The sequence below is a fragment of the Gobius niger genome (assembly GCF_951799975.1).
Source record: "Gobius niger genome assembly, chromosome: 15".
In the NCBI taxonomy this organism is placed as follows: Eukaryota; Metazoa; Chordata; class Actinopteri; order Gobiiformes; family Gobiidae; genus Gobius; species Gobius niger.
In genome coordinates, this window is record NC_136866.1 from 30370394 (window position 1) to 30388190 (window position 17797).

At 42.7% G+C, this 17797-nt stretch overlaps 1 protein-coding gene across 1 annotated transcript; it reads left to right on the plus strand.

The window, feature by feature from the left end:
- Positions 1-1390: 1390 nt before the first annotated feature.
- crnkl1 (crooked neck pre-mRNA splicing factor 1) lies at positions 1391-15864 on the plus strand (the record flags this gene model as incomplete). The annotated part of the gene is made up of 15 exons (XM_079572071.1): positions 1391-1593; positions 2037-2189; positions 4545-4636; positions 4706-4864; positions 4934-5111; positions 6961-7128; positions 7649-7819; positions 10994-11185; positions 11269-11328; positions 11445-11525; positions 12692-12931; positions 13628-13729; positions 14947-15195; positions 15281-15559; positions 15844-15864. The coding sequence occupies exons 1-15, from the start codon at positions 1546-1548 to the stop codon at positions 15862-15864; spliced, it is 2193 nt and encodes a 730-aa protein (XP_079428197.1). The 5' UTR covers positions 1391-1545.
- Between the last annotated feature and the right edge of the window lie 1933 nt (positions 15865-17797).

The window sequence follows — 17797 nt, forward strand, 5'->3', positions numbered from 1 at the left end:
AACTTTTACTAAATCTAAGTGAATATGGGCTGCAGATCATTCTGAAGCTATGATGAACCTGGAGAATTCAACCTCTTAACCTTAACTACTTATTATATTAAGCTGAAATCTTGGATTTTGACTAATTAGGACCTTCTGGCCTTTAACAGCAAATTATATTTCATAAGGTTATGATAGACCCACTGTCCTCACATACTTCCTGTACAACATCACATTTTAGTTATTATACTTATTAGGTCCTACTTATCCCATCAGACAAACCCTCGGGTCTCAGGAGGCTGAATAATAAACAAGAAAAACCTGGTATTTCATGTCTTTTAGCTCATTCTAAAAATAATAGTGTATTATCTGGGTATATACAGTATATGCATTTTCAACATGGTTTCAGATGTGATGTCATTGTCAGGTTTAGGCTTAAGCAGGATGTGGAAAATAATGTATATTATCTATAGAAACATTGCTGATAAAGAGGTAGAAAAAAAAAGATGCCTCGTTATTGTTTTGTTACTTTATTTTTTATTATTTGCCCAAAGAAGAATCTGTAACCTCTTACCCCCCGCCAAAACCAAATGCATTCTCTCCTCTTTGCCATTGTCGTCACTTTTTATTTCGCTTATGTGTTTTTGTGGCATTTTTGTCTCTTTTTTGCTGGATTTTTGTCATTTTTAACAATTTACATCCTCATTTTCTTCACGTTTTTTTCCGCTATTTTGGAGAAGCTTTTAGATTGGGAGAATTTGGAGAACAGGAGAAAACATGTTCAGGTGGGAGTTAAGAGGTTAACCTGTCTGGCTTTACCCAAATCTAAAAGCTTCTTGAAAAAAGTGTCAAAATAGCCACAAAAACAAGGATGAAAACACAACAAAAAAAGCAATGAAAAAGTGACAAAAGTGCGAGAAAAATCCACAAAAATGTGATTAAAAAAAACACAAAAAAGTTACAAAAACAAAACAAAAAGTGACACAAAAAAAGGTTAAAAAGTGACAAAAATCTGATGACAACAGGGTAATAACGCCAGGAAAAAGATCTTAGCTTTCAAATGAGGCATTAGACTGGCCTATACAGTCAGGACACTTTTAGATTTGGGTAAAACTGAACTGGAGAAAATGTGCAGTTAACTCATCTTTAAGGATGGCTAACGCTAACATACTAAAGTGGTGCTGAAGTATCGATTAATCACTGAATACCGGTTTAAGACTCACCTTTGACCGAGTAAAAGCAAAAATACCAAAGATAAAAATGTGTAAAGTTATGTAGAAAATAAAAACTAATCATTCGAGGAGATAAATCCGCAGTTTGGGACGTTTTTGATGAAGTTTTGGCTAACGTCTCCAGTCTCCCGCGGCGGTAACCATGACGACCGCACGCTGCGCGCGGATTGGCCGCGCCTGACCGCGGGGCATTGTGGGTCCCGTAGTGTCATGGCGGCGGGAGTGTGAGCGGAACGTTCCTGCTTCAGTCTCACGCGTTTTATTTTCCTCACTATTTTTGAATTTACGTGAAGTTCGTGAAGCTCGTGACGCTCAGACCCGACGCACCGACACAATGGCGTCCACCGCGGCGGGAAAACAGCGGATCCCCAAAGTGGCCAAGGTACATAAGGCAGAAAACCGGAGGGAAAGAGGAGCTAACTGTGGCTAAATGCTAACAACACCAAAAGTTTAAACGAAACACGTGTTTTTACTTCAACAATCACACTTTCTGTCGTGTGGGTGTATCAGGAATGTTTGGTCAGGGACAAAATATCAATTATGTACTTAAAAAATGAATGAGTATCAATATAAAGTAGCAATAATAGCTTAGTTTGCTATTCTTCTCTTGCATGTTTCCATATAAATGTAATATAATGGTTTTCAAACTTGGTCCTTGTCCCTCTGGAGATACTGTGTCTTCTCCAGGTCAAACTCAGCACCTTCTACTTTATTCAGTCTAATAATAATGTGATTGTTGCTTTGATAGGTAGTTTCTGGTCTGATTTGGTGAGCCCTGTCCTGAGGCGGTGCAGTTTGGACTCAGCTCTGTTGTGTTGGTTTCAGGTGAAGAACAAAGCTCCGGCCGAGGTGCAGATCACGGCGGAGCAGCTGCTGAGAGAAGCCAAAGAACGAGAGCTCGAGCTGCTGCCTCCGCCTCCCAAGCAGAAGATCACCGACAAAGAGGAGCTCAACGACTACAAGCTCAAGAAGAGGAAGGTGAGGACAGAACATCGTGAAACCCAACTCTGGTATAGGATAAAGGATAATAGGAGTTTTTGACTAAAGTTCAGGGTATCCGCGGGGTCTTAAAAAGTCTTAAAAAGTCTCAAATTCAAGAATCCAAATTTAAGGCCTTAAAAAGTCTAAAATTCTGCCTATTTGGTCTTAAATCCAGGGTAAACTGGTCTTAAAAATCAACGTTCAACGACCCAATTATTTGCGACAATTTGGTTTAAAAAGTCGACAAATAAATGCACAGAAGCAGCGATGAGGGGCCGCCCAAACAAACACTGAAGTCAGCAGAGTTTAGGATCCAGAACATGAGCGAGGTGTGGCTGATGGATCCGTAATGCTGCTGTCGGGGGAAAGATACGTCCAATATGAAACAGGAGATAATCCTTCACTGTAAATATCCAACTCAAGGTCATGAACGGCATCATTCACAATAAAGTTTGTCCAAATGTTGGAAACACAAAGCGAACGCTCCTCTGCTCAGGGACAGAAGGAAAGAGAAAGTCCTGTTACTTTAGAAACACGTTTCTCACTTTGTTCATCAAAACATCTGACAAACAAGTTTAGAAAACATCAAACCCAGACTAGATTCTGGCCTAATAATAATATCATTAAAATAATTATGAATGAGTTGTAAAGTTGACAGTGTTTTGTTCTTTGCAAACGAGTGGAAAAGCTGCTTTTATTTTTAGAAACAGTGAATTTTTACCAGCTCAAGTATTACAAAGCATTTTAAATACACAAACTAAATATCTGTTGTTTTCTTTCATTCAGTCGATAATTGTGAGTAATTATTCAATCTCAATATTCTTATTATGGGATACGGTTCAAACTTGAATGGTTAAAATGCCTAATGTGAAAAATGAAGTTCTTACATTTGAACATCCCACTGTGGAATCAGAAACAACAGTTTGGATTTTTGTCACAGTGATTTTCTTTACAGTCCATTTATATATCGCATGTTCAAAAACAGGTCTTATTTATGAGATTTTTGCTCTTAAAAAGGTCTTAAAAAGTCTTAAATTTGACTTGTCCAACTCTGCAGACGCCCTGGATAATGAATATATGACAAATTACAGTTTTGTGTGGGGTGCGGATTGTCATCCTGGGGTAATGTTGGTCCCGAAGACACTTAGGAACCACTGATGTAAAACATTGGTATTTACAAAATTAGCATAATCGAATAATATAATCAAATATAGTTTTTTTTTTTAACTTTTTTTTTGCAAAGCAGACTTGCGTTATTTCAGGGCACTGGGATTATTTTCTCTTCACTTTTCTCGTGCCGTGGTTCATGCTTTTGTCTGACATAAAAACAAACAGCGCTGTGTGATGACGTCATCAGGCCGCGCTGCTCAGTTTACTTGTGCAGGTGTGAGGGCCGGCCAGCAGGGGGCAGGTGTGAAACACAGACCTCTCCTTAATCGAGGCAAACTTTTATGACAGAAAATAGAAACAGAAAATATTCAGCATAGTTTTTTTTAATTAATAAATATATAGATAAACTAAAGACTTTTTTTTAAAGGCAACAAATAATCATTTGAATAATCGTGATTTCAATTATGACAAAAATAATCGTGATTATTATTTTTTCAATAATTGAGCAGCCCTACTTTCGGCTGCAGTGTTGAGGTTCGGCCCCTGGTATTTTGGTAAAGATGAAAATTGGCCCTCCACGATGCTAACTTGCCCAGTCCTCGTCTATCGCCCAGCAGTCTGTGTGTAACATATGAGACTTATCAAACTTTTAACTTCTTAACTCCCGCCTGAACCGAGAGGATCTTTTTCCTCACGTCATCACATTCTTTTTCCATCATTTTTTTGTTGGGTATTCAACTCATTTTTGTAAAATTTTTTGTCATTTGTTTTTGTTTTGTTTTTGGCATTTTTTGTCACATTTTTGTCCTTTTTTTTCGTAAATTTTTGAATCAAATTTTTGTCATTTTTTTGACAATTTTTCTCACATTTTTGTCAAATTTTTCTCATTTTTTTCTCATTTTTTTAATCATTTTTTTTGGTCATATTTTTGTCTTTTTTTCCGTACATTTTTTGTCAATTTCTTGTGACATTTTTGTGACATTTTTTGCCACTTTTTCATCAATCTTTTCGTCTCAGTTTTGTTGCTATTTTCACAGCTTTTTCCCAGAAGCTTTTGGATTGGGGTAAAGCCAAACTGGAGAAAATGTGCTCTGTTCAGGCGGGAGTTAAGAGGATAATAACTGTTATTACGTTGCCATGGCACTGGCTCAAACTGGGACTGTCCCGGGTTGTGCTGGGGCTTGTGGTCAGTCAGTCTGTGATAAACTAACCCAAAGCAACTGTATTCACTTCACTCCAAAGGGGTTTGAGGACAACATCCGGAAGAACCGCACCGTGATCAGCAACTGGATCAAATACGCACAATGGGAGGAGAGTCTGCAGGAGGTGCAAAGGTACGAACGCTCGATTCAACCTCGCCGAAACGCTCTGATACTGACGTCTGTACTGTGCTGCTTCCCCAGAGCGCGCTCCATCTACGAGCGAGCGCTGGACGTGGACCACCGCAACATCGCCCTGTGGCTCAAATACGCCGAGCTGGAGATGAAGAGTCGCCAGGTCAACCACGCCCGCAACATCTGGGACCGGGCCGTCACCATCCTGCCGCGCGTCAACCAGTTCTGGTGAGAAACCGGCCCCGACACGGTGATAGACATACAGTACCTGGGGGTTAAACGTGAGCCGCCTTTCAGGTACAAGTACACGTACATGGAGGAGATGCTGGGGAACGTGGCGGGCTGCAGGCAGGCGTTCGAGCGCTGGATGGAGTGGGAGCCGGAGGAGCAGGCCTGGCACTCGTACATCAACTTCGAACTGCGCTACAAGGAAGTGGACAAGGCCAGGAGCATCTACGAGAGATATATCCTTTTAGTACTTTACCAGGGCCCATGTCTCTAATATTTGTCATCGAGAATCAAAAAACAGCGATTAGAAGATGGAAGATCCGCACATTTACAATATCAGGTTCATCTCCACCAGAAATGTGTGGAAAATAGGGAATAATGTGGGGGAAAGAGGGGGAGAATATTATAAGGAAATGGAATTTAAAAATTGGGGCAAAAAAACCCCAAAAGATTATGTTAAAAAAGATTGGGCAAAAATTCAGACAAAAATGGGGAGAAAATAGGGAAATTATTAGTCATAAAAGATGGCAAAAAATAGGAAAATATTGGGGATAAATTGAAGGAAACAATTATGTATTTGTGGAAACACTTCCTTTAAGTCTGTCCCTGGACCGACAGCATCAAAACTTAAGAGCAGATTATTTTCGATTCCTGCTTTCGATGCTTTCATTTTTCCGATACCAGTAGAGCCTAAACTCTTTGTTTTCGATTCCAAACTGGGCGCCTGTGCCTGTCACGATGACACATTTGAAGTTCGATATATTGAGGCAGGAAAGTATCGCGATAAACGATATTATTGACACTCTAACGATACTGGATACCAGAGGTGGGAGACTTCGAGACTTGAGACTGACTTGACCAAAGCTCCAAAAAGACTTGACTTGGGACTTGCTGTTTGTGACTCGAGACTTAACTTGGACTTGAGGCCAATGACTCTCAATGACTCGCTGTGACTTTATAGTTATTTTTTATTTGAGTGAAACTGTCGAAAGATCAGGATTCATTGCATAAAAGCGGCGCATCTATGTTTACATTATGGTGATTATCCACATGCGTGTTCGGTTTCCCCCCGGAGCATCTGATCAATACAGAGCGAAAAGGCCGGAGGAAATACCACGTGTTTCTTTGGTGCATTAAAAGTTTTCTAAAGAAAGTGAAGAGGGGGAGATTTACGGAGAGGGCGTTTACAGTTTACAGCATTTAGAGGTTATTTTCCACATCCGCCACAGCCCAGTGACAGCGGGACTGAAGACTACGCGGAATCTACTGTGAGCAGGGGCGAATCCGAGTATACAGGGACTGGGGCAGCACAGGGGAACCACTGACAGAAAAAACTACCAGAAACTAACAACAATAAAAAAATATTGTTTGATATTTATATTTCACACTACAAGGAAAAGCAGCTCATGTTTAAAAGACTCCGTTTCATTTGTTTTTTTAAGTCGCCCCCCGGGCCCCCTTCCTTAAAATGCTGCCCCAGTAATTTTGTACATATACAGCATTTAAAATATATATTGTTTGAATTTTTTGGCGATTAAATATTAATTAGACTTTGAATCCAAATCCACGAGATTTTAAAAAGTTTGATTTTAGCCTAAATGTTCAAAATCGCAATATTTTGAGAAAGCACTTATTTATTTCAAGATTAAACACATTTTGAAAAGTAGACACGCTGGCGTTTGTGACTTGAGGTGACTTGCCGGCTAAAGCAAGACTTGACTTGACAGAAGCTATGACTTGACTTGACTTGACTTGAGCCCATGACCGATTGACTTGGACTTGCTTGGGACTTGCATTTAGTGACTTACTCCCACCTCTGCTGGCTACTGTCGAATCTCAGGCATAAAAATCACAGTAAACCTTAGTTCTAAATCCTATAATACCACAAAGATCAAAGTTTTGCAAAGGGAGAATTGGGGGAAATGATAATAAATGTACAGACGATAAACATCGAGCCCAAAAATCTATAGTTTATCTGTTTTTTACGATGAGTCGATAGAGTATTTCTGGAGACGGTAGCCTCTCTGCCGCCTGTGTAAACGCGTGGTCACAGTGAGCGGCGTGTTCTCCTTAACGTGTGCGCACTCGTCATGGTGCACCCCGAGGTGAAGAACTGGGTGAAGTACGCTCGCTTCGAGGAGCGCCACGGCTACATCGCCCACAGCCGCCGCGTGTACGAGCGCGCCGTCGACTTCTACGGCGAGGACTACGTCAGCGAGAGCCTGTACGTGGCCTTCGCCCGCTTCGAGGAGATGCAGAAGGAGGTGAGTGCCGTCTGTGATAACTCCTCCCACTTCTGTAACCCCTCCCCCTCCTGTAACCACTCCCCCTCCTGTAACTCCTTCCCTCCTGTAACTCCTCCCCCTCCTGTAACTCCTCCCCCTCCTGTAACTCCTCCCCCTCCTGTAACTCCTCCCCCTCCTGTAACTCCTCCCCCTCCTGTAACCCCACTCCCTCCTGTAACACCTCCCCTCCTGTAACTCCTCCCTTCCTGTAACCCCTCCCCTCCTGTAACTCCTCCCCCTCCTGTAACTGCTCCCCCTCCTGTAACTGCTCCCCCTCCTGTAACCCCTCCCCCTCCTGTAACTCCTCCCCTCCTGTAACCCCTCCTCCTCCTGTAACTCCTCCCTTCCTGTAACCCCTCCCCTCCTGTAACTCCTCCCCCTCCTGTAACTGCTCCCCCTCCTGTAACTGCTCCCCCTCCTGTAACCCCTCCCCCTCCTGTAACTCCTCCCCCTCCTGTAACCCCTCCCCCTCCTGTAACTCCTCCCCCTCTGTCCGCAGTTCGAGCGCGTGCGTGTGATCTACAAATACGCCCTGGACAAGATCCCGAAGTCCGAGGCCCAGGAGCTGTTCAAGAACTACACGGTGTTCGAGAAGAAGTTTGGAGACCGGCGAGGGATCGAGGACGTCATCGTGAACAAGAGGAGGTTCCAGTACGAGGAGGAGGTCAAGGTGAGGCGCTCCCTGCTCTTTCCCACGCTCACTCATTCATTCATTAGTTTGGTATCCACGTGTAGCACGAAAGGCTGTGTCCGAGATGACGCTGTAATCCAAATATGGTCATTTCCTCTGTGGGCGGCGGCTAAAGACGGCACAAATACACAAAGGGACTAAAATTCCATCAGACTCCACACTGATGTTCCCATGATGCTTTGCAGTAGGGGTGTAGCGATGCGTTTTGTGACCGATACGATACGTATCGATTTGAGGCCAAACGATTCGATATAAAACAATATATCATTGTTTTTGGACCGATACGATTCGAGCGATACAGTGGATTATTGATACGATATTCGATACTTTGAACATTGGATTTTCAGCAAATTAAGCAATAATTTTACAAGTAACTGAACATAAATACAACAGAAGACATTTGCTCTGGATTTTATTTAAAAATAATCACTTTTTTGCTGATTGTTGAATCAAACAACAGTGGACAAAATACACTCACAAAAGTGCAATAAACAGCTAAGATAAAGAGCTGTAAATATATTTTAGTTACAGCATAATCTTCAGTGTATTTTCAGTTAGAGCCAGTGCTGGTGACCTTTAACCTTAAGACCTCTCTTCTTTTGGCTTTACATCTTCTTGAGTGAAGCCCCCAAACACAGCTCATACAGCCTGTCAGTAAGTGGGACAGGAAGAATAAAGGGCCGCTGTCACATGACAAGTTACCTAAAGTCACCTGGATGTCGCTGCAGGATTCTGACGTCACGTCTCACACAGGCACTAGTGTACATGTTTTGGACTCTGAACACAGAGCGCCTCATCCTCTCACTACAACCTCTGTTATAACAATGCCAACAAAACACAACACGAGCAGCATCGCCAGAGCCAAAAGCACCGACACCAGCTGTTACCAGACTGACTTTGACTTTCCACCAGTTTCTCTCATAAACAGAGCGAGCGCCTCCAGTTCATCCAGAGCCTGAAACGCTACGACAGACTTTAAACTTTGAACCACAGGCCCAGGCTCGTTCATTTTACAATCACCACGTCTTACAATGTAACATCTAACAATCATAGACAAAAGGCAAGGCAAGTTTATTTGTAGAGCACAATTCATACACAAGGCAATTCAAAGTGCTTCACAGTTGAAAACAAATAGAATCAATAAAAACATCAACATAAAATTAATCAATTACAGTAAAAGGCGAGAGTGCAGATAAAATACTTTCAGTCATATGCATCGGTAAAAAGAACTGTTTTCAGCTGGATTTGAACATTGTCAGAGTCGAGGCCTGTCTCACATCCTCATGAAGACTGTTCCAGATTTTAGCTGCATGAAACTGAAACGCAGCCTCACCGTGTTTAGTCCTGACTCTGGAACCACCAGGAGGCCCCTCCCTGAGATGGTTCATACGGCTGTAACATGTCAGATGGACTTTGGTGCTAAACCATGAAAAGACTTGTAACAAGCAGAGCTGTTTTAAAGTCTATTCTCTGAGTGACAGGAAGCCAGTGCAGAGACCGGAGCACTGGACTAATATGGTCGTACTTCCTGGTTCTTGTCAGGACTCGAGCAGCAGCGTTCTGGATGTACTGTAGCTGTCTGATAGCTCGTTTAGAGAGGCCAGTGAGCAGCCGTTACAGTATCTAACCTGCTGGAGACAAATGCATGGATAAGTCTCTCTAAGTCTGGTTTTGACACTGTTCCTCTGATCTTAGCAATGTTTTTCAGATGGTAAAAAGCTGCTGATGTTATTGCTTTGATGTGGCTGTTTAAGTTCAGGTCTGAGTCCATGATTACTCCTAGATTTCTAACCTGATTTTTTGGTTTTAGAGAGAGAGACTCAAGGTGACTGACAACACGTTGTCTTTGTGCCTGTGGGCCAAAAACAATGATCTCAGTTTTGTCTGAGTTTAGTTGGAGAAAGTTGTTTTGCCTCCACAAACTGATCTGTTGGATGCAGTGACAGAGTGTATCTACAGGCCCATGTTCACCAGCCGTCAGTGACACGTAGATTTGAGTGTCATCTGCATAGTTGTGGTACGACACATTGTTGCTGTTTATTAGCTGACCCAATGGAAGCATGTACAAGTTGAATAAGAGGGGTCCCAAGATTGACCCCTGGGGGACTCCACAGGTCATGTCAATTTTGTCTGAGACACAGTTGCCAAAAGGATATCTGTGTTCACTCAGCTTTAGACCCGAAACAGAACTTTCTCTCCGCTGGCTGCTGCTGCGAGCGATGCTGCCGATGTGGAGGCTCTGGTAAACGTGTGATTGTCAGGCTGCCGTTAGATTTCCCTCGGCTTTTACACAGTCGACCACCAGCGACCCGTGTTCTGATCATCATCATCTTTCTTGCAAAAATAAACTCTTCCTCGATGAACGCGCACAACGTGCTTCTGTTATTGTTGCTCCTGACGTAAACTCCCCGGCCCCCCCTGCCCCCACTGCAGGCGCTCCATGATGACGCAATGTCACCAAAACAGGTTCAAAGTTGAATAAAGTAACATTTAGCCCAATATTTTAAGCGAATATAATATAATTGTATTTTGATTTAATGCTTCTTTCCAATATATCGATACAAATGGATCATTATTAATTAGAAGCGATACATCGATGTGTGGCGAGGATCGATGCAAACGAGCCGAGCGCCGATCGATGCAGCAGATCCAAGACATAACACATCAATACATCGATTATACAGATCAATCGCTACACCCCTACTGTGCAGGCTCTAACACTGACGCTCCCATGATGCTTTGCAGGCTCTAACACTGACGCTCCCATGATGCTTTGCAGGCTCTAACACTGACGCTCCCATGATGCTGTGCAGGCTCTAACACTGACGCTCCCATGATGCTTTGCAGGCTCTAACACTGACGCTCCCATGATGCTTTGCAGGCTCTAACACTGATGTTCCCATGATGCTTTGCAGGCTCTAACACTGATGTTCCCATGATGCTTTGCAGGCTCTAACACTGACGCTCCCATGATGCTTTGCAGGCTCTAACACTGACGTTCCCATGATGCTTTGCAGGCTCTAACACTGACGTTCCCATGATGCTTTGCAGGCTCTAACACTGACGTTCCCATGATGCTTTGCAGGCTCTAACACTGATGTTCCCATGATGCTTTGCAGGCTCTAACACTGATGTTCCCATGATGCTTTGCAGGCGAACCCCCACAACTACGACGCGTGGTTCGATTACCTGCGTCTGCTGGAGAGCGACGCCGACCCGGACGCCGTGAGGGACGTTTACGAGCGCGCCATCGCCAACGTCCCGCCCATTCAGGAGAAACGCCACTGGAGGCGCTACGTGTACCTGTGGATCAACTACGCGCTGTACGAGGAGCTGGAGACCAAGGTACTACTACTGCAAATACTACTGCAAATACTACTTCAGATACTACTACTACTGCAGTGTGGTGACCGTGGTTTGTGTGGCAGGACGTGGACCGGACGCGGCAGGTGTACCAGGCCTGTCTGGAGCTCATCCCTCATAAGAAGGTACCGCCTCCCGCCTCCCGCCTCTCGCCGCCGCCGCCGCCGCCTCACACCTCTCGCCGCCGCCGCCGCCTCACGTGCTCCTGTTACTCGCGTTTATCTGATTCTGTCGTTTCCAGTTCACCTTCGCGAAGATCTGGCTCCTGTTCGGGCAGTTCGAGATCCGACAGAAGAACCTGCAGGGGGCGCGGAAGGTCATGGTGAGAGGACGTCCCGTTACTGCCCTGTGTGCTTTTGTGTCTGCTTTATCCTGACGTAACCGGGCGCTTTGTGGACAGAGGCGACGGAGAACTGAGGGGGTTTCCTGTAGCCGTTAGCTTTAGCCTCAAACATCCAGTTGTTTTCAGACGTTTCCACATCATATTTTTTTTCCTACATTTTTTCCCCTCAAATTGTATGCATTTTTTTTCTTGGATTTTTTTACATTTTCCCTGCATTTGTCACACCTTGCAAATTATTATTTTTTAATTCCCTGTTTATTTATTTTTTCTCTTCCAGCATTTTTTTTTTTTTACATACAAAAAAATTCCCACATTTTTCAGATGTTTTTCCTCCCTTTTTTTTCCCCTCAGATTTTAATGAAATTTTTTTGGCCACATTTTTTTCAAATTTGTTGCTTATTATTATTATTGGGGGTTTTTTACACATAAAAAAAAAAATGCTCTTTTTTTTTATTTTACATATTCACCCATTTTTTCTCATGTTTATATGTATATATATATATATATATATTTTTTGCAATTTTCACTAATTTTTCACATTTTCCCCTGTGTTTTTTTTCACTTTTCCTTACATTTGTCACATCTTGCATTTTTTTTTCTCTTCCAGCATTTTTAATTTTATTTTTTAATTATTATTTTTTACATAAAAAACATTCCCACATTTTTCAGATGTTTTTCCTCGCTTTTTTTCTCCGATTTTAATTAATTAAACTTTTTTTGGCCACATTTGTATCAAATTTGCTTATTATTATTTTTAGTTTTTATAAACATTTTAAAAAAAAATCCCAAATTTTCTTTTTTTTTACACATTCCCCCTTTTTTTAATAATATATGTATATATATTTTATGCAATTTTCACTATTTTTTGTATTTATCCCTGTGTTTTTTCTCTGTATTTTACGTTAGTCTCTAATATTGTCCACTAAGCCTCCTTTTATAAGATGTTATTGACCGAAAACCAAAAGAATGATGTAAATGTCATAAAGCTGTCCCACTCGCCGCCTCCTCATGGGTGTGTTTTTATGTGTGTTTGTGTGTTTTTATATATATTAGTGTGTGTGTTTATATATATGTGTGTGTGTTTGTGTGTTTATATCTGTATGTGTGTGTGTTTATATATATATGTGTGTGTGTGTTTGTCCCAGGGCACGGCGATCGGGAAGTGTCCGAAGAACAAGCTCCTGAAAGGCTACATCGAGCTGGAGCTGCAGCTCAGAGAGTTCGATCGCTGTCGGAAACTCTACGAGAAATACCTGGAGTTCGGGCCCCACAACTGCACCACCTGGATCAAGTTCGCCGAACTGGAGACGATTCTGGGGGACGGAGAGCGGGCGAGGGCTATTTACGAGCTCGCCATCGGACAGCCCCGCCTGGACATGCCCGAGGTACTGAGGATACTACTACTACTACTACTATTACTACTACTATAGGACAGCCCCGCCTGGACATGCCTGAGGTACTGAGGATACTACTACTACTACTACTACTATTACTATTACTACTACTGCTATTACTACTATAGGGCAGCCCCGCCTGGACATGCCTGAGGTACTCAAACTGCTGTAGGGCTGTAATTGTTTTTCCCAACATTTTCCTATATTTGTATCATTTGTTTGAGGTGAAACAACAAAGAAACTTCCTTTAACCACAGACGGCACAAAAAAAAGTATTTGGCCAAAATCCAATAGAAAGTCTATGGGAAACATGACAATGACAAATACTTTTTTCCCCACTGTAGTTTCTTTTTTTTTCAACCAATGAAAATGTTCCCAAAAATATTCCATATTTTTTCAAAACGTTTCACTAAATGTCAACCACATTTCCCCCGTTTTTATGTGTTTTTACCACAATTTTCCCCAAAATATTTTTTTTCTCCCCAAATGTTTTCCCAATTTTCCCCAATATTTACTAGTTTTTCCACTTTTTTCTATATTTTCCCCAATTTTTTTAATTCTTTTTTTTATTTTCTAAACTTGGATATAAAGATAAAGATATTTCTTTTTGGTTCCTACTGCTGCTGTGATTCAGGACTTTCCCGAATGTGCAAAAAGTCTGAGAAGGTTTGTTTTGTTTTTGTGCAGGTTTTGTGGAAGTCCTACATCGACTTCGAGATCGAGCAGGAGGAGTTCGAGAACACCAGGAACCTGTACAAGAGACTCCTGCAGAGAACGCAGCACGTCAAGGTACTACTGTTACTACTACTACTACTACTACTACTACTACTGCTACTACTTCTGCTAATGCTACTACTGCTACTACTATTACTACTACTGCTACTACTTCTGCTAATGCTCCTACTACTACTGCTCCTACTACTACTGCTGCTAATGCTACTAATGCTGCTAATGCTACTACTACTGCTACTACTATTACTGCTGCTAATGCTACTACTACTCCTACTACTGCTGCTAATGCTGCTACTACTATTACTACTGCTTCTGCTACTACTACTGCTACTACTACTACTACTACTACTACTGCTACTACTTCTGCTAATGCTGCTACTACTGCTACTACTACTACTACTGCTACTACAATTACTGCTGCTAATGCTACTACTGCTACTACTACTGCTACTACTATTACTGCTGCTAATGCTACTACTACTCCTACTACTACTGCTGCTAATGCTACTACTTCTGCTACTACTACTACTACTGCTACTGCTAATGCTACTACTTGTGCTAATGCTACTACTACTCCTACTACTACTACTACTACTCCTAATGCTACTGCTTCTGCTAATGCTACTACTGCTGCTACTACTACTACTCCTAATGCTACTGCTTCTGCTAATGCTACTACTGCTGCTAATGCTACTACAATTACTGCTGCTAATGCTACTACTGCTACTACTACTGCTACTACTACTACTATTACTACTATTACTGCTGCTAATGCTACTACTGCTGCTACTACTACTACTACTACTACTGCTACTGCTTCTGCTAATGCTACTACTGCTGCTAATGCTACTACAATTACTGCTGCTAATGCTACTACTGCTGCTACTACTACTACTACTACTCCTAATGCTACTGCTTCTGCTAATGCTACTACTGCTGCTAATGCTACTACTACTGCTACTACAATTACTGCTGCTAATGCTACTACTGCTACTACTACTGCTACTACTCCTAATGCTACTGCTTCTGCTAATGCTACTACTGCTGCTACTACTACTACTACTACTCCTAATGCTACTACTGCTGCTAATGCTACTACAATTACTGCTGCTAATGCTACTACTGCTACTACTACTGCTACTACTACTACTATTACTACTATTACTGCTGCTAATGCTACTACTGCTACTACTACTTATACCGTAGGAAAGTTATTATTACTTCTAGTTTCCACCGTCTGTTTCCTCTGCGTCTTTAATCCCGTGTTTCTTTAGGTGTGGCTGAGCTTCGCTAAGTTCGAGCTGTCGGTGGAGTCTTCTGAGCGCGTGCAGAAGAGCCGGCAGGTCTACGAGGACGCGAACCGCAGCATGAGAAACTGCGAGGAGAAGGAGGAGCGCCTCATGCTCCTCGAGGCCTGGAGAGACTTCGAGATCCAGTTCGGGTCCGCGCAGAGCCAGGAGCGCGTCCGCAAACTGCTGCCCGAGAAGGTGAAGAAGAGGAGGAAGATCACCGCGGAGGACGGGGTGAGTGCCGCCCCCTGCTGCCCCTCGGGGGGAACTACAGCCTCCACACGGGCCACGATGCTAAAGCGAGTCTGTGTGTTTGCAGTCGGACGCCGGCTGGGAGGAGTATTACGACTACATCTTCCCCGAGGACTCGGCCAACCAGCCCAACCTGAAGCTGCTCGCCATGGCCAAGATGTGGAAGAAGCAGCAGGTGGTCCCGGAGGAGCAGGACGGAGAGGGGGGGAGCGACTCGGACTCTACGTCGTCTCCGTCCAGCTCCGAGGGGGAGGAGGGGGGAGAGGAGGGAGAGGAGGGAGACGGGAAGGAGAGGAAAACGAGCGGAGAGAGGAGGGAGGAGGAGGAGGGAGAGGAGAGAGAGGAAGCACCAGAGCAGAGGGAGGAGAGGGAGGAGAGGGAGGAGGCCCAGGGGGGAGAGGAGAGCAGAGAGGCTGAGGAGGGGAAGGCGGGGGAGGCAGGGGCGGTCCACGACGACAGGGACGACTCCGCCGAGAGCAGCAGCAGCAGCAGCGACGAAGAGTAACATCACAGAGACTGAACTCAATATTTCTACTGTTTTTGTTTATAAAATAATCAGGTCAAAACCTCATCTGGAGTTTGTGCTTTTTCTCACAATAAATATGAATGAGCTGAACTCTCCTCCTCCAGCTCTGCGTGAGTGTTGGCTGAACACTGCCCTCTGGTGGCGCGAGCTGGTGGCGCGAGCTTTTCACAGCATTTGTCCCGATGTTACGGTGAAGGAAAGAGTCAGATTGTGGAGGATATATTTGTATGATCTGGCAATTTTACTGGCTTTTTTACTTAAATGTAGTTTAATTTTGGTCTAGTTTTAGTCGATAAGTTACATTAATAACATTTATTATCATATTTAATGAAGCTTCTCCACATGAACGAAGCTCAGAGCTGAACTTAAATGATCTGAGGCTTTTTAACCCCTTAACTCCCACCTGAACCGAGCACATTTTCTCCAGTTTAGCTTTACCCCAATCCAAAAGCTTCTGGGAAAAAGGTGTGAAAATAATGACAGAACTGAGACGAAAACAATGAAGATGTGACAAAAAAAATGATGAAAAAGTGGCAAAAATGTCACAAAAATTGACCAAAAAAATTCCAATAAAACAAAAAAGTGGCACAAATGTGAAAAAATTGATGTGAGGAAAAAGATCAGTTCAGATGAGTTTTGTAGGTCTTAGCTTTCAAATGAGGCGTTACACTGGCCTACAGGATTTGGGTAAAGCTTAACTGGAGAAAATGCTCTCGGTTCAGGCGGGAGTTAAGAGGTTAAAGTCGATGGAAATATCTGGACATTTTAGTCGTAGTTTTAGTCACAAAAATCTTACTTTGACAAAAAATAATGACAATATTTTCATGGACACAATGAAGACGGTTGAACCCTGTCCTGAAGAGGCGCCTCCGTCACCGCTCTATGTAAAGATTTATGTAGATTCTTATTTAGGCGTCTCGTACTTTCTGTTCCCATTATACAAAAGTATTAGAATTTGAGATTGTTTCAGCCGATTTGCCAGAGGTTTTTGAAAATTATTCTTCACTTTTGAGCTCAAGTTTCCTGTTCAGCTTTATGGAACTGGTCTATGTCTGTTTTAAAGAGGGGGTGTACTGCTTTTGTCAGTCCCACAGCACCAGTCTATATCTCACTACGATGATGACAAACCTTCTGTTGGTCTGTAAATGCAGTAAATTAGAATAACTGCCTTGTATAAAATGTCTCTCTCAAAATGGCTGTAGTGAATGTCTTGAAATAGGCCTCTGTCTCTTTAACCTCTTAACTCCCGCCTGAACCGAGAGCAAAAATGAAAATAGCAACAAAACTGAGACGAAAACAATGATGGAAATGGGACAAAAAAGTGACGAAAAATGTCACAAGAAATTGACCAAAAATTTTCAAAAGAAATGACAAAATGTGACAAAAAAAATTACCAAAAAATGACAACAATTTGATACAAATGTGACAAACATTTATTTAAAAAATTGAAGAAAAAATGGCAAAAATATGACCCAAAAAAAAAAAAAAAGTTACAAAAATGAGTTGAATACCCAACAAAAAAAATGACGGAAAAAAGATCTGTTGAAAAAGATCCTTTCGGTTCAGGCGGGAGTTCAGGGGTTAAGAACCTCTGAGCCTTTAGACACGCCCCCTCCACACGCTGTCTGTGGCATCAGTGGGGAGGGGGTTCTGCTGAGGAGCAGTGGTTGGTTACTCGGCTGGTGACGAAAGCTCGGAGGCGTCTCCAGGAGGTGGGGGCGTTCCTAGGAGGACTCAGGCAAACCTATCCCTAAAATGGCCGCCATCAGAGTTTTTACAGATTACTCAGAAATACGTGAATGTGCCAAGGCAACACTTCAGCCATGTTTTTAATGAGGGAATGACATAACATGATGGAAAGCTTGAAAAAGTCCATTTTGCAGAATACCCCCCTTTAAGATTGTTTTAGCCGATTTGCCAGAGGTTTTTGAAAATGATTCTTGAGCTCAAGTTTCCTTCTCAGCTTTATAGAACTGATCTCCTATTTCAGAAATTAAAGCTTCTCACTCTTTGTCCTCGATGGAACGTTATCAAACACCTTGATATTTTCAGGTAAAA